Raw genomic sequence first — 26,355 nt, 5'->3', positions numbered from 1 at the left:
AGAGCAAACGAAAGGCTGGACTAGAGGAAAAAAGGACTCTGTCACCCTTCAATTGCTGCAGCAGGGTTGCTGGGGTCCTCAGCACTGGCCTGCATGGTGCACGCCCAAAGATCAGAGCAAGCATCAGCCCATCAGGCTACACATTTTCCCAGAACCAGGCGGCATACAAGGGAGAATAAGTCTATTAGCTAGTCAGCCTGCTCAGAAAAACTTAAAGCATATTTCTGATATGTAAAGGAATTATTATTATTAGAGACAGGGACTTGCTCTGTTGCTCAGGCTGGAGAGCAGTGGCATGATGATGGCTTGCTGTAGCATCAACCTCCTAGGCTCAAGTGATCCTGCTCAGCCTCCCAAGTAGCTGGGACTACAGACACGCATCACCACACCTGGCTACTTTTTGTATTTTTAGTAGAGACAGAGTTTCTCGCCATGTTGCCCAGGCTGGTGCTGAACCCCTGGGCACAAGCAATCCACCTGCCTTGGCCTCCCAAAGTGTTGGGATTACAGGTGTGAACCACTGTGCTCAGCCAAAAGAATTATTACGACCCAGGAACATACACTACTGTGTATGTTTCTGGTGTGCTTTGTATTAGTAATAAGGAACAGAATTCTTCCTACTTACTAAGACCAACCCAGCCTCAAGAAACACATTCAATCTGCAGGGAAAGTGTGAAGCCAGTATTCATGTGAAATAGGTGCTGCTTGTTCTCAGTAAAACTTTTGAGTTTTATTATAAACCTTTATTGATTCTGAGAAGCAGGCAGAGGCCAACCCTGTGAAGGTCTGTGCTTTCCTGAGGTAATTAAAATGAAAGAGAAGATTAGATTCCATGACCAAAGTTCAGCCTTACTGTGTTAGGGTTTCTCTTCCTTGCCAATTTTTTTTTTTTTTTTTTTTTTGAGACATGGTCTCACTCTGTTACCAAGGTAGAGTGCAGTGTCATGATCATAACTCACTGCAGTCGTGACCTCCTGGGCTCAAGCAATCCTGTCTCAGCCTCCTAAGTAGTTAGGACTATAGGCATGAGCCACTATGCCTGGCTGATTTTTAATTTAGAGTTGGGGTCTCACTATATTGCCCAGGCTGGTCTAGAACTCCTGGGCTCAAGCAGTCCTCCTGCCTCAGCCTTCCAAAGTGCTGGAATTACAGGCATGAGCCACCACACCTGGCCCCAATTTTCATGGATAAGGAAAAAGGTCTTCTGTGTATTGTCTTCATTTTGTACTGTTAAAGAGCAGGGCCCATGACTTTGATAAACTAGTGGGGAAGGGCATGGTGTTATTATACAAAGTAAAAGTAAAGTTATGGGCCCTGCTCTTTTCAGACCACTTTCACAAACATTCCATTTGTATCTTTTCCCCTGAACCTGTGGGAGAAGCTAGAATGATCTCCATGTAATAGAAGAAGACACCAAAGCTCAGAGCAACTTAAGTGAGTGGCTCATCTATGCTGCTTCTTCCTGATAAACATGGCCTTTGCTGGGGGTGCACAGGGGCTGCCCTGTGCCCAGGGAGCAGAGAGACAGAGCAGGTATTATGGGGGACTTCGAGCAGCATCTCCGTGGTGTCATGGCTGGTCATATCCCCAGCATCTGGGTCTAGTGGGAAGGAGCACCCTCTGACCAGGTGGGGTGGCTTCATCCCCAGTAGAAAAGGTAGCAGAAATTAGCCTGAAATGAGTACACAAAGAACCACAGGAAGGACATGTAATATAAGGTCCAGATAAAAGGTAATCCCTTGCCCAGTCACACATGAGCCCCTGCCAGTTTCCTTTTACAAAACCCGTCCAGTGTGTTTTTCATCTATAACCCAGACATTTTTATTAGGGTAACTATTCACTGAGAAATAAAAGCCCTATTACCTCTTTACAGAGCATCCAAAATAGGATGATATAAAGTAAAAGAAGCCTTCTGATGACTTTCAGACCCGTAATTCTATCTGGAACTCAGAAACTGACCATGGGCAGCAACATGAGCAGACTGGGGAAACTTCCCCCTGCCTGGTACTGAAGTCCTGCTATGCTCAACAGCTCTAGGAAGCCCATTTCAGTGTCTGATGATGAAAATGATTCAGTTGGAATTAAGCCCTCAAAAATTAACAAAAACACTGTCTAATCACTTAGTTTGAACCATTAGTTACATGTTTAATGCAAACATTTTAAAAGAACTGCAAACTGGAAAAAAAAATTCCCCTGAAAATATTTAATGCAAATAAGTCCGGAGATGGTGCTTTTTACAAAAAGTTTGTCAGCAAATTCCCTTTTTTGTAGGGGACAAGGCAGCAACAGAATGGGGACAGGATATCAGACAATTGATTTTTATTGCAGTAAGAGTAACAAGGAATCCCACCCCTCACATGCCCTTTGCTTTATGTAAAAACCTGTCCAGCAGAATGAGCAACAGTCACCCTCAGGAGGCAATTTAGCCCCAAGTGCCCATAGAACAGCCTCAGGCCACGACTTCTGTGCTCCCTTGCTGTTCCCAGAGCCATCTGCCAAGACCAGGAATTCACCTTTGGAGTCTAACTTGTTTTCTCTTTTTTTCACCTCTCAAAAAATAAAAAGCCTTCAGTAATACAGCCCAAGGATTACCGTGTGTCTAAAAGAAGGATAGATTCCCATAAACAATGTTGTCAGCTTGAGTGAGGTAAACACAGAAAGGCACACAATAAATTAAAGCAGACCCTGACTCTTCAGAGGCTCTGCGGTGACCTCTGTGGGGCCAGATCTGCCAGTGGCTGCGTTTCCAGCACTGACATAGTGTTGAGGACTGCTCTGGGGAGGAGGGACCCCCTCCTTTAATAAGTTATGTTAGTATACAGGTCACAGGGTCGACTGGAGGAGAAAATCCTCCCTTTCCTATCTGGTGGGGCGCAGCCCCTCTAAAGTGATGTGTGCTTGCACACCAGCAAGCCACAGCCAGGTCTGCACAAATCAATTTTATGTACACCCTTGTTAGAAAACTGGTGGCACGTTAGTCCACAGGATTCCATCTGTTATTGACTTAAGTAAATCACTTAGAAAACACAAAATTGGAGGTTGCAGCTCCGTAAAATAATAAAGTGCTTTCGATGAGAGTAGCTGTTACTGATAGCTTCTCATTTCACCTGAGGCACCACAATCAATTTTTGAAAGGTGATAAGATTTATCATGAGTAAAAACTGTAAGAGCTTCTTTCTACTAAAAAGCCTGCATTTCTAAATGTACTTTTCTATTGGTTTCCACATCTTCATCTTACTAAATTTTAACTCACTGCGGGGTAAGGAAATAGTTTATTACCAGGTGGCAAGTGGGGGTGGGGGTGGAAAACACAGAAAAGGAGAGGTCCATAAATATCCCTTAAGGGTTCCACTCATGAAGATGTTGGCAAGGGCAGGGGAGTGGTGGGGCGGTTATAGCAAAAAAGGTCAGGCCTCATTGCTGAATCCAGGTGTGTGTCCGGATGAGTTGAGCCACAGCTTAGCTTCTAAAAGCATTCACATATTGACCTAAGAATTTGTTACAAGTCCACATGCTTGATAACTGCTATAACACACTCGCATCTTCCATGGCCTCGATCCACCTATAAAACAAAACAGAGAGGACATTTGGTTTTGCGGCTCTGCCTATGACTCTGGTCACAGAACCTAGAAAAGACTGGACTAGTAGATTCCTCTTAGTTTGAAGTCAAGGACCATGTCGTAGTCGTATTTGTTTCTCAAACATGTTTTCTATATTCAGCAAAAGGCCTGGAACACAGTGCAAAAGCTTACTGAATCAATGCATGCTTGATTCATGAATGAATCAAAACAGTCTAAACATGATTGTGACAAAGAACAGGTAGTTCTGCAGTTCTGCTATGGCCCAAAGGGACCTAATGGGATAGGATGAATGGAGCAGAACAGAAGCCAAAGCCCCAAGAAACAACTTGTTTCCTTCTGAGAGAACAAAAAGCTATAAGACTAATTAGTTCTTTTCGTACCTCTGAGCTGAATTGGTATCTTCTGCTTTGAAGCTATAAAATAGTGTTTTCTTGTGGTAAAGGTGAAAAATAGGTCCTACTTCGCTGCTGCCCTCTTCCTTTTCTGGAGCAATGGTGAAACCTAGCAGAGGCATACTCTCCATGGCCACTTTGTCCTGCAGAGGACAGAAGGAAAAATTGACATTAAACACCGCACTCTGCATAGTCATTTACTGTTATCTCCAATCTGAGATGCGTGAAGAGTGCCTCTGTGTGGGGTGTGCTTTGGCACCTGCAGGCTCACCACACACAAACTGTTGACCCTCGCTTCCCCTCAGAGCCAGCCCTGAGGAAGGAAAGAAACTTAACACTGGCTGGGTGTGGTGGCTCACGCCTATAATCCTAGTACTTTGGGAGGCTGAGGCGGGAGTTCGAGACCAGCCTGGCCTACATGGTGAAATCCCATCTCTACTAAAATACAAAAATTAGCTGGGTGTGGTGGCAGGTGCCTGTAATCCCAGCTACTCGGGAGGCTGAGGCAGAAGAATGGCTTGAACCCGGGAGGCAGAGGTTGCAGTGAGCCGAGATCGCACCATTGCACTCCAGCCTGGGGGGCAGAGTGAGACTCTGTCTCACATATTGTCTCAACATATGTGACAGTTTATCAGGGACCAGGCAGTTACATTTTCATTATCTTTAATCTTCACAACAATCATAGAAGGTGTCACTCCCATTCTAAGAAGGAACCAAGGCTCCAAAAAGGTTAATTGCCCAAGATCACACAGCAGTAAAGAGCAGATCCAGAATTTGCACTCATGACCACCTTCTAACCCCACATTCTTTCCATGGATTTGATCAGTCAGTGACTCAGTTTTGCAGGTACTTCTGATCACATATTCTATACTCATTCTTCCAAAACCTCATTTACAGTATTTCAATATGGAGCACTTGCATTGTCTGTGCTATAAAGTTGCTAACAATTTGATGAGATATACCCAAAGAACACAGATGGATCTTACACACATAGTGCTCAGTGGAAAAAGATTTTTATATATAGGTAAAGACATTTTTATACACAGTTATGTAAAAACATACATGTTCATAAACAATACAGACTTTGTAAAAACACATAAAGAGATATAATTAAGCATATTAGAATGGTGGTGGGAGGAAGAAGAAGGGGAGTACAGTTTGTGTATAGAATAGAATCAAGCTGGGCACAGTGGCATGTACCTGTAGACCCAGCTATACTCAAGGCCAAGGCAGGAGGACTGCTTGGGGCCAAGAATTTGAGTCCAGCCTGGACAACATAGTGAGACCTCATCCCTAAAACCCCAGACAACTAAGAAATATTTTTTTTTTAAATAAAAGGAATCAATTCTCAAGGATTGCTAGATCAGAAAAAGCCTTTGACCAAATTCAGTATCCATTCATGGTAAAAACAAAAACAACAACAAAAAAACAAACCTCTTAGCAAACTAGAGTAGAAGGAAACTTCATTAACTAACAAAGGGCATCTATAAAATACCTACAGCTAACATCATACTTAATAGTGAAACACCAAATGCTTTTCCCTTAAAATTGGAAACAAGGCAAGAGTGGTGTTCACTCTCATCAATTCAATTCAACATTGTACTGGACACCCTAACTATTACATTAAGGAAAGAAAAAGAAATAAAGACATAAAGATCAGAAAAGAGGTAGAACTATTTGTGCTTGCAAAAAAACACAAAACAACTACTAGAACTAAAAATCAATTTAGAAAGGTCCCCAAGACAATCAGTTTTTATGTGTATATAGTAGCAGTAAACAACTAGAAAATAAACGCCATTAAAAATGGCATCCAAAAAAAGAAAACATTTAGAAATATATTAATAGAAGTATAAGATGTCTACATTAAAAACTACAAAACATTAAAAGAGAATTCAAGGCTTAAATAAATGAAAATTTATGTACCATGTTCATGGATTGAAAGATCCAATATTACAATGCCAGTTCTCCCGAAATTGGTGTATAGATTCCATGATCCCTATCATAGAAATTGATAAGTTTATATGAAAACATAAAAGACCTAGAATGCCCAAAACAATTTTTTTTCTTTTTTGAGACAGAGTCTGGGAAAAAAAAAGTCTGACTGGAGTGCAGTGGTGTGATCTCGGCTCACTGCAACCTCTGCTTGCTGTGTTCAAGCGATTCTCATGCCTCAGCCTCACAAGTAGCTGAGATTACAGGTATGCACCACCACACCTCCCTAATTTTTTCTATTTTTAGTAGAGACGGGGCTTCATTGTGTTGGCCAGGCTGGTCTTGAACTCCTGGCCTCAAGTGATCTGCCTGCCTTGGTCTCCCAAGTGCTGGGAGTACAGGCGTAGGCACCTTTCCAGCCTTGAAACAGTCTTAAAAAAGAACTAGGTTGGAGGACTTACACAACCTGATTTCAAGACTTACTATAAAGTTACAGTATTTGTGACAGTTTGGTACTGGCATAAGGATTGGTAAATATATGAATGGAACACAATGGAAAGTCCAGAAATAGACCTCTATTTATTCAATCATCTGAGACTTAGCAAAGACACTGAAGCAATCCAATAGGGAGAGGCAAGTCTTTTCAACAAATGGTGCTGGAACAACTGGATATCCATAATGAAAAAAAGGAACCTCAACTCCCATGTCATACCATACACAAAAATTAATTTGAGATAGACCTAGAAGTAAAAGCTAAAATATTAATGCTTTCAGAAAATAGAGGAAAAAACTTTGTAGCTTGCAGTAGACAAAAATGCCTTAGCACACAGAAAGCAACAGTCATAAAAGGAAACACTGACAAAGTAGACTTCCTCAAAGTTATAAACTGCTGTTCACCAAAAGATTCATTCATTCATTCATTCATTAGAAAATGAACAGGCAAGCCACAGACAGGCAGAGAATATTTGTAAAACATTTATCTGACAAAAGCCTGGTATATAGGATACAGAAAGAAATCCTATAACTCAATCACAGGCACAACCTACTTTAAAAAAAAATGGACAAGAGATCTGAACAGACACTTCTCAAACGGAAATATGAGTGGCCAATAAGCACATGAAAGCAATCATGTGCTTAATATCAGTAGTTACTAGGGAAATCTAAATTAAAACAACATTGAGTTACCTCAACACTCCCCACCAGAATGGCTAAAATTTTAAAGCCTGACACCACCAAGTGTTAGCAATGATGTGGAGCACCCAGAACTCAAATTCACACACGTTGTTGGGGGAGTGTAAAATGGCACACCACTTTGGAAAAAGACCTCACAATTCCTTATAAACCAAATATATGCCTGCCTTATGATCCATCAATTCCAATCCTAGGTAATGACCCAAGTGAAATAAAAATTTATGTTCCCACAAAAACCTGTATGAAAATGTTTAAAGCGGCTTTATTCATAATCACCAAAACCTAGAAGCAATCCAAATGTCCTTTGACTGGTGAACAGCTAAACAAAACTGGTATATATTCACAAAATGGAAGACTACTCAGCCATAAAAAGAAGTGAACTACTGTTATATGCAACAACATAAATGAATCTCAAAAACATCATGGTTAATGGAAGTCACACATGATTCCATCTGCTTGAGGATCAAGAGGCAAAACTAATCTATGGTGGAAAAAAATTGGAACAGGGTGTTGCCTCTGGGGACGGGATGACAGTGGCAATTTGTAGGTGTGTGCATTAATCAAAACTCACCAAATAGTATATTTGAGATTTGTGCACTTCATTATATATAAATTAGACCGCAAAAGGAAAAAAAAAGGTACAAAAACATTGAATTCATAGGGGTAAGTATATTTTGAAAAACATAAAAAAGTAAAAGGTATAGAAGGATGAATAGATAGGTACTTGATAAAAGAAATGTAGGAAATGTTAATTGTACAATCCAGTTAATGGTCATATGATAGTTCACTGTAAAATTATTATTATTATTTTTTAAGACAGTCTTGCTCTGTTGCCCAGGCTGGAGTGCAATGGTGTGATCTTGGCTCACTGTAACCTCTACCTCCCGGGTTCAAACGTTTCTCCTGCCTCAGCCTCTTAAGTAGTTGAGACTACAGGTGCGTGCCACCATCCCCGGCTAATTTTTGTATTTTTAGTAGAGACGAGGTTTTGCCATGTTGGCCAGGCTGGTCTCTAACTCCTGGCCTCAAGTGATCCTCCCGCCTCAGCCTCTCAAAGTGCTGGGATTACAGGCATGAGCCACCATGCCCGGCTAGTTCACTGTAAAATTCTTTCAACATTCCTTTATGTTTGAAAATTTTTATAAACAATAAATATAATAAAGAATAAAATGTTGGAAAAAGGCTGGGCACAGTGGCTTACACCTGTAATCCCAACACTTTGGGAGGCCAAGGTGGGAGGATCACTTGAGGCCAGTAGTTCGAGAACAGCCTGAGCAATATAGTGAGACTGCTCCTACAAAAAATAAAAAAATTGGCTGGGCATGGTGGCTCAGGCCTGTAATCCCAGCCCTTTGGAAGCTGAGGCGGGTGGATCATGAGGTCAAGAGATCGAGACCATCCTGGCCAACATGGTGAAACCCTGTCTCTACTAAAAATACAAAAATTAGCTGGGCGTGGTGGTGGGTGCCTGTAGTCCCAGCTACTCAGGAGGCTGAGGCAGGAGAATCACTTGAACCCGGGAGGCGGAGGTTGCAGTGAGCCAAGATTGCACCACTGCACTCCAGCCTGGTGACAGAGTGAGTCTCCATCTCAAAAAAAAAAAATTAAAAATTAAAAAAAAAATTAGCTAGGCCTGGCGTCACACACTTGTGGTCCCAGCTTCTTGGGAGGCTGAGTTGGGAGGATGGCTTGAGTCCAGGGGTTCAAAGCTGCAGTGAACAGTGATCACACCACTGCACTCCAGCCTCGGGCAACAAAGCAAGACCCTGTCTTGAAACAAACAGAAAATGTTGGAAAAAATAAAGATTCCTATGTATTTTTGATAGTTGCTTTCTCCCAGGACTATTACTAAATAGCAAGTTGCATTAGCTCTGGGCCACCTCAGGGTGCATGACAGGGGTGCACAGTGGTGCAGACAGTGCAAACCAGCTATCCACTTCATCAGAAACTTTTTTTCTTTGATGGTATTTGAAAGCTTTATTCCATCGCTGGAACAGGTTTATTGAGAAATTATGTAAATTCCTCTTTCTAGAAGAAACTGTTTTGGAGTCATACTTAAGTCCATCATTCATTCATGCATTCATTCATTTTATTTTTGTTGAGATAGGGTTTCACTATGTTGCTCCGGCTGGTCTCGAACTCTTGGCCTCAAGAGATCCTCAGCCTCCCAGAGTCCTGGGATTACAGGCATGAACCACCACGCCAGGCCCCTAAATCCACCTTTTAAAATAAGCTTATGCTGTCACTTCCATGACAACTGTTCAGTTTGTTTTGGAAAGATAAAAATCCCCCACAGTGCGGAAGACCCCACCTGTGGACACATGCAAAGGCCCCTCAGGGTAGGGTGCAGCTTACCGAGTACCCAAGCCACTCAGGCCTATGGCACATCCCCTGGCTGCCTGCTTTGCTTAGAGTAAACAGATGTGGGGCCTTGCTAAGTATTTAAGTATGGCTCCAAAACAATTTCTTCTAGAAAGCCATCCTCTGTGATCCCTAGGGATGGGCACACGGCAACCTTCACAGTTGCAGGTCCTTCCAGAGGGAAGCTTCATGCCCCAAAGAAGGAAGTGCCTTTTGCACATTTGCTAGCATCTGTGTCCAGGGGAGAAGAGCCAGCCCTGTCTGACATGCATATCCCAGTGGAGCAAAGCACCCACCCTCTGTAGCTCGTCAGAATACATTTAACTCCCATTTTCAAAGCTGAAACTATGCCTGACCACCTAGAAGCCACCAGCTGGTGAAGCATGGAGATAGAAATGTTTCACATTATCCAACAGGTTCAGCCTGGGTCAGGGCCAGACAGCACCCTGCTACACAACCACGGCCACACATCTGTCTACTCTGGAAGTAAGCTTGATTTCCAAGGCTCTCTCACCTAAAGTAAGATATTCTATAAAATATAGATTTCAGTTTTCTTTAGAATAGTTACTAGAGTTACCCTATAAAAGAAATGGACAGACAAAAAGGGAGTAGCTTCCTCCACACTGCTGAATTTTGCCCCAAGCAATCTAAGTAGACAGTAGGAAGGCGTTTTCTTTTGTGGCATGGCTGGCTTGTTCCGTCTTTGTCCTAGATGCTGGGCCTGTGCCATTTAAACACTTTGCGGCACAGCTTGGCATGTCCGTACCTTCTTATCTCCACAAAGAAACTGCAAATTCCTTAGATTTTGAAGTGCTGTGTGGCTGTGTAGCCACAGCAACATTGAGCACATGGCATTACTCACTAAAGACTTGACTGCCACCAGAACTGGCTCAGCAGCCGGGACTCACACAGCCTTGCAGGTGACAGGATGTGTGCAGGCCCCAGGGGGTCATTTCACAGTAGAGAGGAGAGGGGAGAGAGTGCAGATCACTACTACCTCACTGGCCATGTAGGTGTAGAGAACTTTGCCTTTGATGACAAACCAGAGCTTCTTCCAGTGCCGCTTGCCCCTCTTACACCGGCTGAGATAGCCACTGATGGCAGAGCCCTCTCCAGAGGCAGCCACCTGGCAGGAGGGAAGCAGAGCGGTCAGGCCACCCCGGTGGTCAGGCACAGTTCAAACAGAGCACAGTTCAAAATGACACTGCAAACCATTTGGCTGACTACTATATACTGCTTTGACACTGGATAAGGTCTCAGGATCTACCCAGTACCAAAGTTGGCAAGATAGTGCTTCATGCTTTGAGAAACAGGATTTAATGAATGGACCCAGATGACTTTGGGAATGCTGATGCTGCCCTCTAGTGGTGTTTCAGATTCTTGGTTCCCTCTCTCAACCTCAGCCCCTCAACTCAAGAAACTTCGTTCAGGTACTTCGGCGAAAGGTTCTTCCTTCTAAAGTTAACTCTTGCACTTTCAACTTATCTCTTCCTCACATTTAGGGAGGGATCCTCTGTATTGTTGCCTGAAAGGTATTATAGTCTCCTGCCTAGTGGGGTGTGTGCAGTGTTAAGTCCTTTTATTATTATTACTACTCTTTGTGGTGGCGGGGGTTAGTAGTATTCTGTCCACAGGCTTTATGTGGCGAGGAACGCAGGCTTGGAGTTAATACCAACCTGGATTTCCCATCCAGGCTCTACCAATTACTAGGTGGTTAATGATGAGCAATTTGCTGATTACTTCTAAGTCTCAATTTCCTTACTAGTAAAAGAGGAATGCAATGTAAAAAATGTGAGGTTTATACATATATGTGATTATGAAATGATCTCTAAGACAAATTAAGTGGAGAAAACAGAAGAGATTCTGTATAATATGTTGTCTTCTGGATAGAAAAATAAGGTCTATGAATGTACATCTGTATTATGTTATGTGCATGAAAATTTCTAGAAGGATCCATAAGAAACTTGATGGCAGTGGGATTGAGGGAGGCTGGGAAGGATGAGAAACTCACTTTTCATCATGTGCTGTTTTGTACTTTTTTGGGAAAAATGTTTAACCATGTATGTGTTCTGTTTTTTTGTTTTTTTGTTTTTTTGTTTTTTTGTTTTTTGAGACAGAGTCTTGCTGTGTCGCCAGGCTGGTGTGCAGTGGCGCCATCTCAGCTCACTGCAACCTTCACCTCCCTGAGGTTCAAGTGATTCTCCTGCCTCAGCCTCCCGAGTAGCTGGGACTACAGGTGCATGACACCACACCCGGCTGATTTTTATATTTTTAGTAGAGACGGGATTTCACTGTGTTAGCCAGGATGGTCTCGATATCCTGACCTCGTAATCTGCCCACCTCAGCCTCCCAAAGTGCTGGGATTACAGGCGTGAGCCACTGCGCCCGGCCGTATGTGTTATTTCCAAGATTTTTAATTTGCAAAAGGAACAAGTTAATGGATAAAACTGTACCTATTTAAATTTTCCATTCCCTAACACTTTTTTAAACCCTTGCTACCTGCTACTTGATATTAATGGACTAACTTGGAAGCAGCTGATCATACTTGTGGACTCCTTGTGTATTCACAGACATACATTGGTCTGTGGTTGTGAATGGAAATACAGACATACAATCTGGTCCTATTTGTGGGATACAATTGAGTTTAGCCAGTTCTGAAGTTTCCTGCGGAGTCCATGGCCTCCAGGGACATCAACACCTGAGCTGGGTTGGGACCCCTAGGATGAGGGGATGACATGGAAGGACCAACCCAGGAATTTGGCTCCTTTAGACCGAAAAGCCCCCGTGATCTGTGCAGTCTGCTTGCATACTAGATCTAAGCTATGGGGCAGAAGAAAAAGGAGAGAAAAGAAAGAGGAGGAGGGGAGAGGTAGAGAGAAGGGTGGGAAAGATGTCTCCTAGCACCATCACTGTCAAGTCGGTCCTCGTAGCTGGGATGCTTCCATTAGGAATGCTCTGTCCGGAAGAGACTGGACAGGCTGGGAAAGGGCAGGGTCTGACTCCGTCTACCCAGGACGACCATGAACATTCCAAATGCCCTACTTCCCACTTGGGTAGCCCTGCCTGCTTTACCTCTGTCAGGGCTGAAGGGACTTTCTTCTGCTTCTTGAAGGTCGAGGGGTTAATGCTCTGGAAGACGGATGAAAAGGCACTGCCCGAGAAGCGGGGTGCTGACAGCGGGAAGCTCATGCTCACAGGCCGCTCTGTAACCGAAAGAAGCCATGGGGAAGGGAGGTGAGAGGCGTGCCTGTGGCTTGTCTTTGGAACGCTGATTCCTGTAAAATCCCTCTAGGAATGTGAGCCATGGGGGTTAAGTGGAACATGAAAGTCAAGCACTCTCCCTCCCTCCCTCCCTCCCGCAGGAACAGACAAAGGCTATGGGGGCTGGGGAGGGGACACTTTTCCAGGGCGCTGGACAGCCCTTCACCTCCAGGCCTCCAGGTAGCAGGGACTGGGCTGTCTTCTCTGATGACCTTAGTCTAGCCCCATGGAGTGGAGGCCAGGGAAAGACTTTAGTTTTAGGCCCAAGATACACCTGCTCTCCTTCCTGGGAACTTGACCCTGCTTGGGCAAGGCCTGTCCCTTCAGCACTGACCAGGTCTCTCAAGGGCCAGCTCAGCTTCCCAAGGCTCCTGTGTGGAATAGCTTCACTCCTCCCTGACCCCAGCTCCTCTGCTGCCAGGCTTATATAGTCCTTAGTCCCAGAAAGGTGCCACAGGACACAGGCCTATAAGACACTTGACAAGAGGGCCTCTATGGTAAAGGACACAGGAGTTCCCTGCCTCTGTCCCCTTACAGACACACTGATTCCTAAGCTTAGCTACCCACAGAGCTCTTCTTCTGGGGACACTGATCAATTTTCCACAGAATCCACATATTGGGAAATGGTGCCCGAACCTCTATTTCCTCCCTCCATGGAGTGAATAACTCCCTCCAGGGAAAGCGCTTTCAGGCATGAACCATGGACCACAGAGAAGCCACTGGAGCCTGGGGAGAAGCCACCAGGCCACTTGGAAGAAGGCAAGTAGTCCCCAGGTTACCTCTCATCAGGCCCGGGACAGCCCTGCCCCGCTTCTTCAGCTCCCCGAAGCAGCCGTCGCAGACCTTGGCCATCCTGTCCTTCAGGTACTTCAGCGGGTACTTGTTCCGCGAACAGTTCCGGCACACGATCTGCAGGCCCAGTTGGGAAGATTCTCACCCCTCTCAGTGCGTGCAGAGGAGACCTGCACCCCACCCCTCCTCTCCCTCTGCTAATCCACCCACAACTGCCCCTAGGGAGCCCCAGGTTCTGATCATGGAGCTGTGCGTGTCCCCTACTTTTCCGGCAAGGCTTCATCTTGTTTCTGAGCCAGCGCCTGTCTGCTTTTCTGATGAGCCTGCGCCCTTAACCACTACATGATACTTTTTTCTCCAAGCACAATAGCCATGTATGCTACGGTTTTCTGTTGAAAATGTGGTGGTGTGGAAGAGGCCTGGGACTTGGAGCTCTGCTTTGACGATCTATAAAATGGGAATTAGCAATCTGTACCTCTCGGGTTGGTGTGAACATGCCTCACTCTGGGGCTTACAGTAGCTGCTGGACATCCCTGAGCCCCCGGCTGGGCAGGGACATGCCCTTCCCCCACCCCACCCCCATGCACACACTCACCCCAGATGGAGTGACTCACCTTGCCACAGGCGTGACAGTGATGACGCCGCAGGGTTAGGGAGAAGTCGCAGCCGCAGTTCATGCACATCATGACATGTGTGACAGGCACCAGGGTGGGGGGCCTCTCCCCAAGGCTAACTCCCAGCCTCTCTCGTATCTGAAGCAACATAATTGGCTGAGTAATGTGGAATGTGGCCAGGAGACCAGCCAGATGCATAGCCCAGTGAGCCCTGCCTTGCTTCTCTGTGCAGGCTGTGTGCATGTGTGGGTGAGTGGGTCTGATGCTGAAGACACCCTCCTGCACCCTCCAGGATGCTCACCCTTGGTTGGGAAACAGCCAGACTGTGAGAACAGGGCTGGGGGTGCTGGGCTCCTAGGTTACACAGAGGCCGCCCCTGACTAGGGTGGGAGCATGGCAGGGGTGTGGGGGGAGCCAGTGCCCCAATGACAGGAGCTACACATCCATCTGGGTGTGAGTGGCAACAGCAATGCCCGCCCAGGGAACCCCAGGTCTCTGAGGCTGGTGGCCCCTGGGCCCTGCTCACCCACTCACCTCCACGCTATGGTGGAATGCAGCCAGAGCCTGGGCCTTGTAGTCCTCAGGGAGGGCTCTGCTCAGACAGCCATACCACTCGTCCCTCTCTGCACAGGAGCTGCGGGCATGGGCTGGAGTGAGCAAAGGCAGGAGCAGCTCTGCCTCCCACCCTCCATCTCGGCATGGATGAGGTTCTCACTCAGATGCCCCATCCTCCTCCCTTGAGCCTGCACCTCTCACACTGCCCAGAACCATCAGCAAAGAACAGATCACCTGCCAGACTAGGTTTACTAGCAGACCACCAGTCCGTTAGCTGTCCTTGGGCCTGTTTCTTACACTGGAATAACAATATTCCCCTAACTCCCAGGGCTGCTGTGGGGATGAAGGGAGATGTGGGATGTGGAACCACATTGTCAACATTGTGCAAAAGCAAGAGACATTAGGAAGGCCCAGAGGGTCCCACACTTTAGGAGAAACGGGCTGGCAGGGGACAGAGGGCTGGGTACCTGTGGAGGACAAGGGGTAGGTGGGAGCTGCCAAAGGTAAACGTCTCTTGTCTCCCACCTTCCTCATCTCCCCACATAGCTTCCCAGACAGTCATCCGACAGGCACTTTCCAAGTCCCTGCTCTGCACCAGGGAGGGCTTCCTGAGTGGCAAGAGCTACGCCTGGGCTGTGTGCCAGGTAGCTGGGTGAAGTTCTCACAGTGTCCACTAGATGCCGCGCCTACACCACAGGTAAATGTGCAGCCTGCCCCGGAAAGCAAGCATAAGGGCCCGCTGGCCTGGGCGGGAGCAGTGCTGCAGGGCAGAGGCTGAATCAGCATTGTGGGCAGCAAGACACCATGTCCCTAAAACGTGATGAATGGGTCCTGCTGTCCCCTGGGAGCTTGAAGTGTGAAGGGTCTGGACTAGCAGGAAGGTGACTGGTATGCTAAAGGCCACTGTCCTTGCCCTGGGAGATGGGCAGCCCCACCTGAAGGCCCATGTGTGGATCGTCACCACCTTCATGTCATGGCCGAACTAACAGAAACTATATGCTGGCAGCCTCCTGCCCTTGATTTTATCACAAGGAGAGGTGAGGCCATGACCCCCACCCCGGCATCACCTCTTCCAGGAAGCATTCCCTCACTCCTCCATATGGGGCAGTCCCTCCTTTGGGTTTCCAAGCCCTTTTCTATTCCCTCATGCGGTAGACTGTAACAGATAAGAGCTCTGGTCCACACAGTCCTGGGTTCAAACTCCAGTTCCACCTCACCTGGCTGTGTGACCCTTTTGCAAGCCTCAACTCCCTATGCATGGAAGGAGCTGCAAACCCCAGCTCTAAGGGTGGTGATGAGGATCATGGCGGCGTCTGGGGCCTGACAGGTGTCCCAATGCCTGTTACTGTTGTCATTACCACTATTAATTGTTACAGCAGTTACTGCCCTGCATCTGAAGCAGTTTACAACTCTCCTACCTGTAATGTGGGCTCCTGGAGGGCACAACAATGGTTAAATTGTTGCCAGACCTGGCACTGAGGTGTAGCTAATAAATGCTTAAATTTTTTTTTTTTTTTTTTTTTTTGAGACAGGGTCTCACTATGTTGCCCAGGCTGGTCCCAAACTCCTGGCCTCGAGTAATCCTCCAGCCTCAACCTCCCAGAGTGATGGGATTACAGGTATAAGCCACCATGTCCCACCTAATAAATAATTTTAATGAGAAAATGCATCTATGAGAGTGCATGTGCATGAGTGCATTTAGATCCCATTTCACACTCAGAACCGCCCAATGCAGGATAAACCCCCATGTGACAGGCACTGCTGCCATCCCAGGGTCATGTGCTTGCTGAGAGGAGACACCCAAGCCCCAGAAGCCTTGCTGACCCCTGCCATGCACATCCCTGCCTGAAGAGCTGCTCTTGGCTGGAGCTATACCTCCCTGGTTTCCAAGCCCCGGAGAGCTTGAGCTTACCTTGCCCTGAGAGAAGGAAAACAGGATGCTCTTTAAGGTCATGGTCTGAAGCCAGAGATGAGGATCCCAGGCAACCCGAGGGCCTGGAGAAAATGCAGACCTTTCTGATAGAAAGGCCATGCCCCTCTGTGGTCTAAATGTTTGTGTCCCCCCAAATTCAAATGCAGAAATCCTCTTCCCAAAGGCGCTGGTGTTGGGAGGCAGGGCCTTTGGGAGGTGATGAGGCCATGGGTGTGGAGCCCTCACGAATGAGATTAGTGCCCTTATACAAGAGGCCCCAGAGAGACCCTTGCTCCTCCCACCACATGAGGTGGCACTGTCTACGTGAGAAGACACCATCTTTGAACCAGGAAGCAGAACCTCACCAGACACCGAATCAGCCAGTGCCTTGACTTTGGAATTCCTGACCTGCAGCCTGTGAGAAATTTCTGTTGTATATAAGTCACTCAGTTTATGGTATTTTTGTTTTTGTTTTTGTTTTGAGACGGAGTCTTGCTCTGTTGCCCAGGCTGGAGTGCAGTGGCGCAATCTCGGCTCACTGCAAGCTCCACCTCCCCGGTTCACGCCATTCTCCTGCCTCAGCCTCCCAAGTAGCTGGGACTACAGGTGTGCCCGCCACCACGCCCGGCTAATTTTTTGTATTTTTAGTAGAGCTGGGGTTTCACTGTGTTAGCCAGGATGGCCTCGATCTTGTGACCTTGTGATCCACCCGCCTCGGCCTCCCAAAGTGCTGGGATTACAGGTGTGAGCCACCGTGCCCAGCCTGGTATTTTTGTTATAGTGGCCTGAATGGACTAAGACACCACACAGACAGGGCAACATAAGTGATGAACGCTCACTTATTATTATTTTTTCTCTCATCTTCTAGACAGGAAAGCAAAAAGGCAGGCCACTTTATGAACAGCAGCACACAATACATTTCTTACTTGCCTTAACTTTTCATGTTGCTGTAGAGACCCAATCATCCATAAAGAGCTCCACAAATATGAGACATTGCTATTGCCATATTTAAGCCATGGGCTCTAGAAACCCCTGAAGTTATATATAAAATTTTATGAGTGTGTACATTTTTTGGGGGGAGAAAAGTTTTTATCAAATTCCCCAAAAGGTTAACAAACACTGAAAAGAAAAAAAGTCCTTTGACCCAGAAGGATACCAAAATAAAAACAGCACATCCTTATCTGTTGTTCTGAACCTTCCCACGCTCACACCTCTGCCTTGTGTGCCATCCTCCCTCCACCTGCCCGTACCTCGCAGACAGCATCAGGCAGGACTCGGAAGTCTCAATCTTTAGAGCGTAGGGCACTTTCTCCATCACAGGGCGGCTGACCTGGAAAACCAACAGCAGCCTCCTTCAGGGTGGGGCAGGGAGGGGCAAGTGCAGACCGGCTTCTCCTGGCAGCAGATGAACAGAGGGACCGTGTCCACCTACTGCTGTTCTCTAGCCTCAGGGCATACCTTTCTGTGATGGTAGGCGCTGTGAAAGGTGCCTGGCTGCCAGCTCTGTCATTCTTGGCCACTCACCCACCGCTGGGAAGGCTGCAGAGTGTCACACTCAGGGCCCAGCCCGGGCAACCCCAGGTGCACTGTCATGTTGGACAAGTACCTGCCAGTGACCATGTCTCCCATGCCTTTTTCTAACAGGCTCCTCGGTGGAGCCTTTGGTTCCAAAAGGGAACAAACCTCCGTGCTGAAGAAAGGTGCTTCCTCCTTCCCCTTCCCCATGGTAAAGAGCCTACGGGATCAAGAGAGATTGCACAGTGCCTCTCTCAGCTCTCCTGGCCATCCCTGCCTCTGCCCTTGACAATGACAACCGCCTGCGGATCCACTGTCCCACCTCAGTGTTGCCCTCTCTGACTTCAGCCTCCTGTTGCACCAGAATTAACTTCCTAAAACCTCCTGCTCCTCAAGGTCCCCAACAGCTCCCAAGTGTTCCCATCTTCAGGACCAAGTTACACGGAGCTAAGCCCCACACATACGCCCATATTCACAGCAGTATTACTCACAACAGCCTAAAGGTGGAAGCCACCAGTGTCCATCGGCAGAGGATTGAATAAACACCATGTGGTCTATCCACACAACGGAAGGAAAATTCTGACCCATACTACAGATGACAGGGATCAACCTTGAGGACACTGTGCTAAGTGAAACAAGGATCAATACTGTGTGACTCCTCTCATTCGAGGTACCCATAGTAGTCAAATTCATGGACACAGAAAGTAGAATGGTAGGTGCCAGGGGCTGAGAAGGAGGGGAATGGAGAGTTGGTTTTTAATGTGGGCAGAGTTTCAGTCTGGGGAGAGGAAAGAGTTCTGAGATGGATGGTGGTGCTGGATACACAGCAATGTAAATGTGCTTAGTGCCACAGAACTGTACATTTAAAAATGGTTACTTTTAAAATGATATGTGTATTTTATCACAACTAAAAAAATTACCAAACACCTGCTTGTTCCCCCAACCCAGGCCCTTCCTTATGCATTTTCCTCCTCACAGGATGCCCCTCCCTCCCTTCCTTTCTGATCCGACCAAATATTATCCACTCTACGGGTTCAGTCTCCTCTTCCAGGAAGCCCTCCATCCCCTTCCCCTTTCCCTGGGCAACTTACAGCACAAACTTGCTGTAGCCCAACACTGTTTCCGCAGGGCCTCCCTCTTCCAGCTGGTCTGGGTGCTCCTAGGAGCAGGATGCTGTCCCCTTCTCCCCTGGGGTCTCCCTGTCCCCCAACCCTGGGGTACCTGGCACCAGATATTTACCTTCATGTTGGCCACAGCCAATGTGTTCTTCAGCCGGTACTTCCCATCCTTCTGGGGATAGGTGTACAGGAGCACATCGTTCATCTGGAGAGAGGGAAACCCTGTTAGAGGACCCTGGCCCCAGAAGGCTGCGCCAGGCTTCTGTCCTCAAAGGATCCCTGAGCTCCGCTGTGCACAGGCATCTTGTATTCCTCAGTAAACCCCACAGGTGAGCAAAAACGCTGTGGCCAAAATGTGAGCCCCTTCCTTGCCACTCTACTCCTGGTTCGATGCTTGAGAGGAATAAATGCATATGCCCTCCAGAAGTCATGTGTGAGTATGTTCACAGTGGCTTTATTTGTAACAGCCAAAAAGTAGGGACAATTCCAATGTCTATCTGCAGGTGAATGGATAAACAAACTGGTCTATCCAAATACCACAGAATACCTTATAGCAGCCAGAAGGAACACGCCACCAATACACACCACCACATGGATGCATCTCAAAATCATGCTGAGTGAAGAAGCGAGGCACAAGAGAGTATATGCTGTTTGATGACATTTCTGTGACACTCTAGAACAGGCAGAACTAATCTAAATAGGGACAAAAGTCAGGCCAGTGGTTGATGGGGGCCCCCAGGGTTGGGAGAAATGAACTCCAAATGGTCACAGAGGAACTTTCTGGCAGTTGGAAATGTTCCACATCTCGACCCAGGTGGTGGTTACACTGTGATATACACTTGTCAGTACCAACTAACACATACGCTTAAGGTTGATGCATTTCACTATAAAAATTAAAGCTCGATAAAGTATAGCTAAGGAAGGGTTGGGAGACACCTTGAGGAGAGGGAAGTGGTGCGCCCTGCTTGCTGCTGTACTTCCAGGTCCCTTCACAGAGTAGGTGCTCAATTAATATTTGTTGAATGAACAACTAAAGCTCTCCCCACAGCAGGGCAGACAGAAAGACATGTAATGAAAGTCACTTTATCTCCTTAGAAGAGAGTATTTCCGTTTAGCCTAGACGGTTTCAGGTGTGAGAAGATGACATCACGCTCAGGGTTGTAAATCCTGACCATATTATGGACCAGCGTTGAGACTATGACCAAGCCCTTTCCTCAGCTGAGTCTTGGCTTCCTCTGGGAAATGGGAGACACCACCACCATTACTTTATCATGGACACAGAGAGAATGCCCTTTCCATATGTGACCAATATGAACCTGGGGTGAGCCCTTTTCACATGGGGCCAAATGAACCAGAATAAGCTCACTAAACATGGAGCCAACATGAACCAGGGGAGTCCTCTACACATGGCACCAACATCAACCAGGGGGAGCCCTATGCACATGGCAACATCAACCAGGGCAAGCCCTCTCCACATGGCAATAACATGAACCAGGGTGAGCCCTGTACAAATGACGCCAACATCAGCCAGGGTGAACCCTGTACACATGGTGCCAACATGAACCAGGGTGAGCCCTGTCCACCCGGGAACATGAACCAGGGTGAGCCCTGTCCACCCGGGAACATGAACCAGGGTGAGCCCTGTCCACCCGGGAACATGAACCAGGGTGAGCCCTGTCCACCCGGGAACATGAACCAGGGTGAGCCCTGTCCACCCGGGAACATGAACCAGGGTGAGCCCTGTGCACCCGGGAACATGAACCAGGGTGAGCCCTGTCCACCCGGGAACATGAACCAGGGTGAGCCCTGTCCACCCGGGAACATGAACCAGGGTGAGCCCTGTCCACCCGGGAACATGAACCAGGGTGAGCCCTGTCCACCCGGGAACATGAACCAGGGTGAGCCCTGTGCACCCGGGAACATGAACCAGGGTGAGCCCTGTGCACCCGGGAACATGAACCAGGGTGAGCCCTGTCCACCCGGGAACATGAACCAGGGTGAGCCCTGTCCACCCGGGAACATGAACCAGGGTGAGCCCTGTCCACCCGGGAACATGAACCAGGGTGAGCCCTGTCCACCCGGGAACATGAACCAGGGTGAGCCCTGTCCACCCGGGAACATGAACCAGGGTGAGCCCTGTCCACCCGGGAACGTGAACCAGGGAGAGCCCTGTCCACCTGGGAACGTGAACCAGGGAGAGCCCTGTCCACCTGGGAACGTGAACCAGGGTGAGCCCTGTGCACCTGGGAACGTGAACCAGGGTGAGCCCTGTCCACCTGGGAACGTGAACCAGGGTGAGCCCTGTCCACCTGGGAACGTGAACCAGGGTGAGCCCTGTCCACCTGGGAACGTGAACCAGGGTGAGCCCTGTGCACCTGGGAACGTGAACCAGGGTGAGCCCTGTCCACCTGGGAACGTGAACCAGGGTGAGCCCTGTCCACCTGGGAACGTGAACCAGGGAGAGCCCTGTCCACCTGGGAACGTGAACCAGGGAGAGCCCTGTCCACCTGGGAACGTGAACCAGGGTGAGCCCTGTCCACCTGGGAACGTGAACCAGGGTGAGCCCTGTGCACCTGGGAACGTGAACCAGGGTGAGCCCTGTGCACCTGGGAACGTGAACCAGGGAGAGCCCTGTCCACCCGGGAACATGAACCAGGGAGAGCCCTGTGCACATGGCACCAGTGTGAACCAAAGTGAGCCCTGTACACACGGTGCCAACATGAACTAGGCTGAGCACTGTACACAAAATGCCAACATGAACTAGGGTGAGCCCCAGACATATGGCGCCAACATCAACCAGGATGAGCCCTATACACATGGTGCCAACATGAACCAAAGTGAACGCTCTACACATAGTGCTAACATAAACCAGAGTGAGCCCTGGACACATGGCACCAATGTGAACCAAAGCAAGTCCTCTACACATGGTGCTGACATGAACCAAGGAGAGCCCCGCAGGCATGGAGGAAAACATGAAGTAGGGGTGTGTAAGGATGGAACAAGACAATGCGTGTGCAAAGTCAGAATGCATACTTCTTTTCCCTGGATAGACAGAGCCTGCTGAGGGAACAGAATGAGTCTTCCCACAGCTAGCTCTTCTCAGGACTCCAAGGTTCCAGCCATGGCAATGCAGGAGACTTGGCCCACCATTGACCCCCTCCATGGGACCTCAGGAACCCCTCCCTCTCTCCGGGCCTTGCTGTGTCCCAGTAGAGTTGGAGTAGGTGGGGGTTGGTGCACTTTCCCGTAGGGGCCAGGTATCGAATGTTTCAGGCCTCTGCCTCCACCCCTCAACTCCACTGCTGTGCAAAGCAGCCACAGACAACCCATGATGGAATGCATGTGGCTGTGTTCCAACAGAACTTTATCAACAAAAATCGGTGTCTGGCTGGCTTTGGCCTGCAGCTCTAGTTTGTGAAGCCCTGTTCTTGCCCTGCCTTCTAAGAGTGACAGGCACTACAGTGCATTGACACCGATTCTGCACCAGGCACTGGACCAAGCCCCTGACTTCACTCCCACAGTCCTAACGTGCACTCCCGCAGTCCTAACGTACAGGCACCATGATCATCATCCTCATTTCCAAGAGGGAGAAACTGAGGCCCAGAGAGGCCAGAGGCCATGTCTGAGGTCACAGCTAGCAGGTAGTGGAGCCAGAGGTATGGCTTGATGAGTGTCCCTCCAGTGTGCTTGGGAGGGAATGTCAGGGCTGCTCTCACAGTGAACCTGCGCACAGGTTCATGAACCTTGCCCATGAACCCTCCCAGACCCAGGGAACTGACCTATGTCACTCAGGAGAGCAGCCCCAGCCTCTCTGTGATGGCCCCTCAAGCTCCTGCTGCCATGGCAACTGCCATGAGCACCCCGAGGTCTCCTTCACGTTTCAGGACCAGGCTACCTCCTAATTTGCCCATGGCTCTCCTGCCTGCTTCAAAGTATATGCTTTACAGCCCCAGCTTGGAGGAAGGAGGAAGGGCCCATCATGAATGGGTAGGGGAGCTTCCCACTGTAAGGAGCCACCAGGGGGCAGCCCCACCTGCAGCTCAGGGACGTCGGGGCCTGGTGGGACACTTTCCGCAGTCTAACAAAACTGCTGGGCGTGGGCGCCCAGATGCCCCAACTCTGTTCTGCAGTTCAGATTATTTTCTGAAACTGGCACCTTTGAGGAAGAAAAATTCTTCCTAAGTGTGTTTGTTCACCATGGCACTCCCTGGCTCGAGCACCTGTCGGGCCGCCCTCCTCCCATGTATGCCTCCATTAGAGAGTTATCAACACTGCTCAGTGGAAGGGCTGCGCTGAGCCAGAGGAAGAGGACCCAGCTTCAGACTGTGGGGCTCATGGCCTAATCACAGCGGGGTAATCAGAGGGATGCAGGCCTGTCCCTGAGGGAAGGAGATGTTCTGATAAACGGCCATGCCAGATGGGGGGAGTGTGGGGGAGAGGAGAAGCAGGGGTGGGGGAGAGGAGAAGCAGGGCTAGAGGAGTAGGAGGGAGAGGGGAAGCGGGGGTGGTGGCTAGGCTTCCATAGAAGGTGCTATCTGAGCTTGGCTTGAAGGGGAGGAGCTGGTACCCTTCTCAAAGAGCTTCAGGTGTGTGAGGGCCAGTGAGCCAAGACCAGGGACAGATGAAGTGGAGGACGAGGTGAGGACAGATTGTGGAAAGCCAGGCTGCTGTGTCTGTTCCTGGCATTCAAGGTCCCTGGGAGAGGCGCAGAGATCAGAGGGGCATGGCCAGAGGAGGTGGCCAGATGCAAATGGCTGACGGGCCAAGACAGAGCTCCGCCCTGTGCCATCTGCCGCCTCACTGCTTCCCTTGTTTTAAAGATCAGGGAGCTGAGGCTCGGGGAGGTAATGGGATGTGCCCATGGGTCTCACACCAGTCGCTGTCAGAGCTGGGGTCTGCATCTGGGGTCTGCATCTGGTCTGTCTGCCTCCCCATTGCCATCTGGTACGGCCTCCCTTTTGCATCCTGAAGAGGGGGAATTCACAGGGACCCAACTCTCTGCAGGGCTGTGCTGGGAGGACCTGTGTCCCATGGAACAACTGTCAGCGGGAAGGGAGAAACTGTTATAACTACTATCAGATAAGCAGCTTCTACCTGCCAGGCACATAATTAAATGCCAGGAATTTAATTCTCAAAACCACCCAGTCTTTCCACTTTCCTGGGGGGAGACTTGAGGCTTACACATGTCTGTGAGTTGTCTAAGGGTCACAGAAGAAGTAAGTGTCCCATGGGGCAGGATCTAACCAGCTCTGTCTGGCTCATTACCTGCCCCTACATTCAGGGATCTCTCCTCAATGGAGAGAATTTTTTTTTTTTGAGACGGAATTTTTTTTTCGAGACGGAATCTCACTCTGTTGCCAGGCTGGAGTGTAGTGGCGCGATCTGAGCTCACTGCAACCTCCACCTCCCGGGTTCAAGCAACTCCCCTGCCTCTGCCTCCTGAGTAGATAGGACTACAGGCGCCCACCACCACGCCCAGCTCATTTTTTGTATTTTTAGTAGAGATGGGGTTTCACCATGTTCGCCAGGCTGGTGTTGAACTCCAGACCTCGTGACCCGCCTGCCTCGGCCTCCCAAAGTGCTGCAATTATAGGCAAGAGCCACCGTGCCCGGTCGAGAATTTTTAAAATTTAGACTTGTCTAACATGGAATAAAAAATGTCTTCCACTACTGGACTCCAAGACCCACAGCAGGGCAAAGGCCATGTCTACACACCAGCACAGTTCCTGGCATGCAGAGGAGATGGATAATAAGCTACAGAGTGAATGAATGTTACAGCAGGCAGTGAGCTCCCCAACACTGGAGGTGTGTAAGCAGAGGTTAAAAAAAAAATGACCTAGAGAAAAGGTCTCAAGCATCCGTGGGGGCTTTGAAATCCTTCTGAGAACCCAAATCTAAACCACGCACTGCTTGGCTCTCAGATCCCTCTCAAAATCCCCCCTGGGGGTCCACTCTCCTCTTGCCTGCAGCTAAATCTCACCCACTGCAGCACCGACCAGCCAGAGTGAGGGGTTCTCATGGGAGGAAAGAAATAGTTCTTAGGAGGGAGGGAAGGGAGGGAGACTCTGGACTTGGGTCACCTAGTGCCTCATGCAGAGCCTGAGGCCACCAGCCATCGGGGCCAAGCACACCCTGCCAGCACTGCAGGCTCCACACTTCCTGGCCAGGCTCAGGATTTCTCCACCAGCGCCACCAGCTCTCTCTGGAATTCAGCCCTCAAGTGGCCCCTCTATGGGCAGGGCCTATTTGGGGCATGGGGAAGACCCCACTCACGAGCAGAAGGGTCTGGCTGCAGACAAAGACTTCTTGAGGCTCACAGAGCTCCTCCAACACACCACACTCCTCATGCCTCTATCCTTTGCTTAGGCCCTTCCCTCTCCTGAAATGCCCTTCCTTGGTGCACCTGCCAAACTCCTATCCTTCCTCCAGGGCTGAACTCGGGTAGAATTTTCTTCAGAAAACATATGAAACACTGAGCACAGTGTGCGCACCCAGCAGACACTCCATACACGGCAGTGCTGCCGTGGCTGTGTCTCCTCTTCTCTTTACCCCCGGCCCTCCTTAGTCCTCTTTGCTTCCACAGCACCCGAGATCCCTCCATATCATGCTCATAACTCTGCATTTACAATGGGCTGTCTGCTTGCTTCTCCCTCCCATTGGACTCTGAAGGCTGAGGGCAAGACCTGGGATTTTTCTTTCTTTGTTTCCAGCACCAGCACACACGAGGTGCTCAGTCAACACCTGGAACAGAGAGAGCTCGTAGACTCTTACCACAGCCTGTCTCTCCCACTGCACACGGTGCTCTGACGAAGTATGAGGAAGCTGGGAGAGGCAGCTGTGGCGGACAGGAACAAGGAATGATAGCAGAAGTGCAGGAGCAAGAGAAAAACTGTGCCCAGCAGAGGGCTTAAAAGGCATGGCCACTTGGGGGGTCTCAGGATTGGGGCATTCAACAGCCACTAAGGCCGATAAAGCTATACCCTAGGTCTGGATACTCCCTGGTATGCAAGACTCCAGTTGTCCATAAGCAAAAATGTTATATTACATCCTGTCTCCTGCACAGTAGAGAAAGTGCTGGACTTGGGTCACAACGCTTGGCTCCCTCCTGGGGTTCTGCCACCATCCTCCTGG

At 48.7% G+C, this 26,355-nt stretch overlaps 1 protein-coding gene and 2 long non-coding RNA genes across 4 annotated transcripts in view; 2 read left to right on the top strand and 1 right to left on the bottom strand.

Moving 5' to 3' along the window:
• Nucleotides 1–908: 908 nt before the first annotated feature.
• The window catches only part of FGD5 (FYVE, RhoGEF and PH domain containing 5), a 125,479-nt gene continuing 100,032 nt past the window's right edge, over nucleotides 909–26,355 (bottom strand). Inside the window, exons 13-21 of one of the 2 annotated variants that reach the window (XM_024245336.3) lie at nucleotides 19,346–19,429; nucleotides 17,842–17,921; nucleotides 14,659–14,758; nucleotides 14,125–14,262; nucleotides 13,498–13,627; nucleotides 12,530–12,660; nucleotides 10,455–10,583; nucleotides 3,962–4,116; nucleotides 909–3,562 (exon numbers count right to left, since the gene is read on the bottom strand). In XM_024245336.3, coding sequence (XP_024101104.3) covers nucleotides 3,526–3,562; nucleotides 3,962–4,116; nucleotides 10,455–10,583; nucleotides 12,530–12,660; nucleotides 13,498–13,627; nucleotides 14,125–14,262; nucleotides 14,659–14,758; nucleotides 17,842–17,921; nucleotides 19,346–19,429 — 984 coding nt within the window. In that variant the 3' untranslated portion in view covers nucleotides 909–3,525. The remainder of the gene's footprint in view (nucleotides 3,563–3,961; nucleotides 4,117–10,454; nucleotides 10,584–12,529; nucleotides 12,661–13,497; nucleotides 13,628–14,124; nucleotides 14,263–14,658; nucleotides 14,759–17,841; nucleotides 17,922–19,345; nucleotides 19,430–26,355) is intronic. The other variant, XM_024245337.3, reaches the window with a different exon arrangement.
• LOC134760978 (uncharacterized) lies at nucleotides 11,486–13,924 on the top strand. Its single transcript, XR_010139116.1, has 3 exons — nucleotides 11,486–11,693; nucleotides 12,570–12,691; nucleotides 13,395–13,924. It is a non-coding gene; the product is annotated as an uncharacterized LOC134760978 (long non-coding RNA).
• Nucleotides 13,941–16,347, top strand: LOC129058434 (uncharacterized). Its single transcript, XR_008523510.2, has 3 exons — nucleotides 13,941–14,373; nucleotides 15,226–15,376; nucleotides 16,212–16,347. It is a non-coding gene; the product is annotated as an uncharacterized LOC129058434 (long non-coding RNA).

The sequence above is a fragment of the Pongo abelii genome, chromosome 2 (assembly GCF_028885655.2).
Source record: "Pongo abelii isolate AG06213 chromosome 2, NHGRI_mPonAbe1-v2.0_pri, whole genome shotgun sequence".
Lineage (NCBI taxonomy): Eukaryota > Metazoa > Chordata > Mammalia > Primates > Hominidae > Pongo > Pongo abelii.
This window is presented reverse-complemented; position numbering and strand designations above follow the sequence as displayed.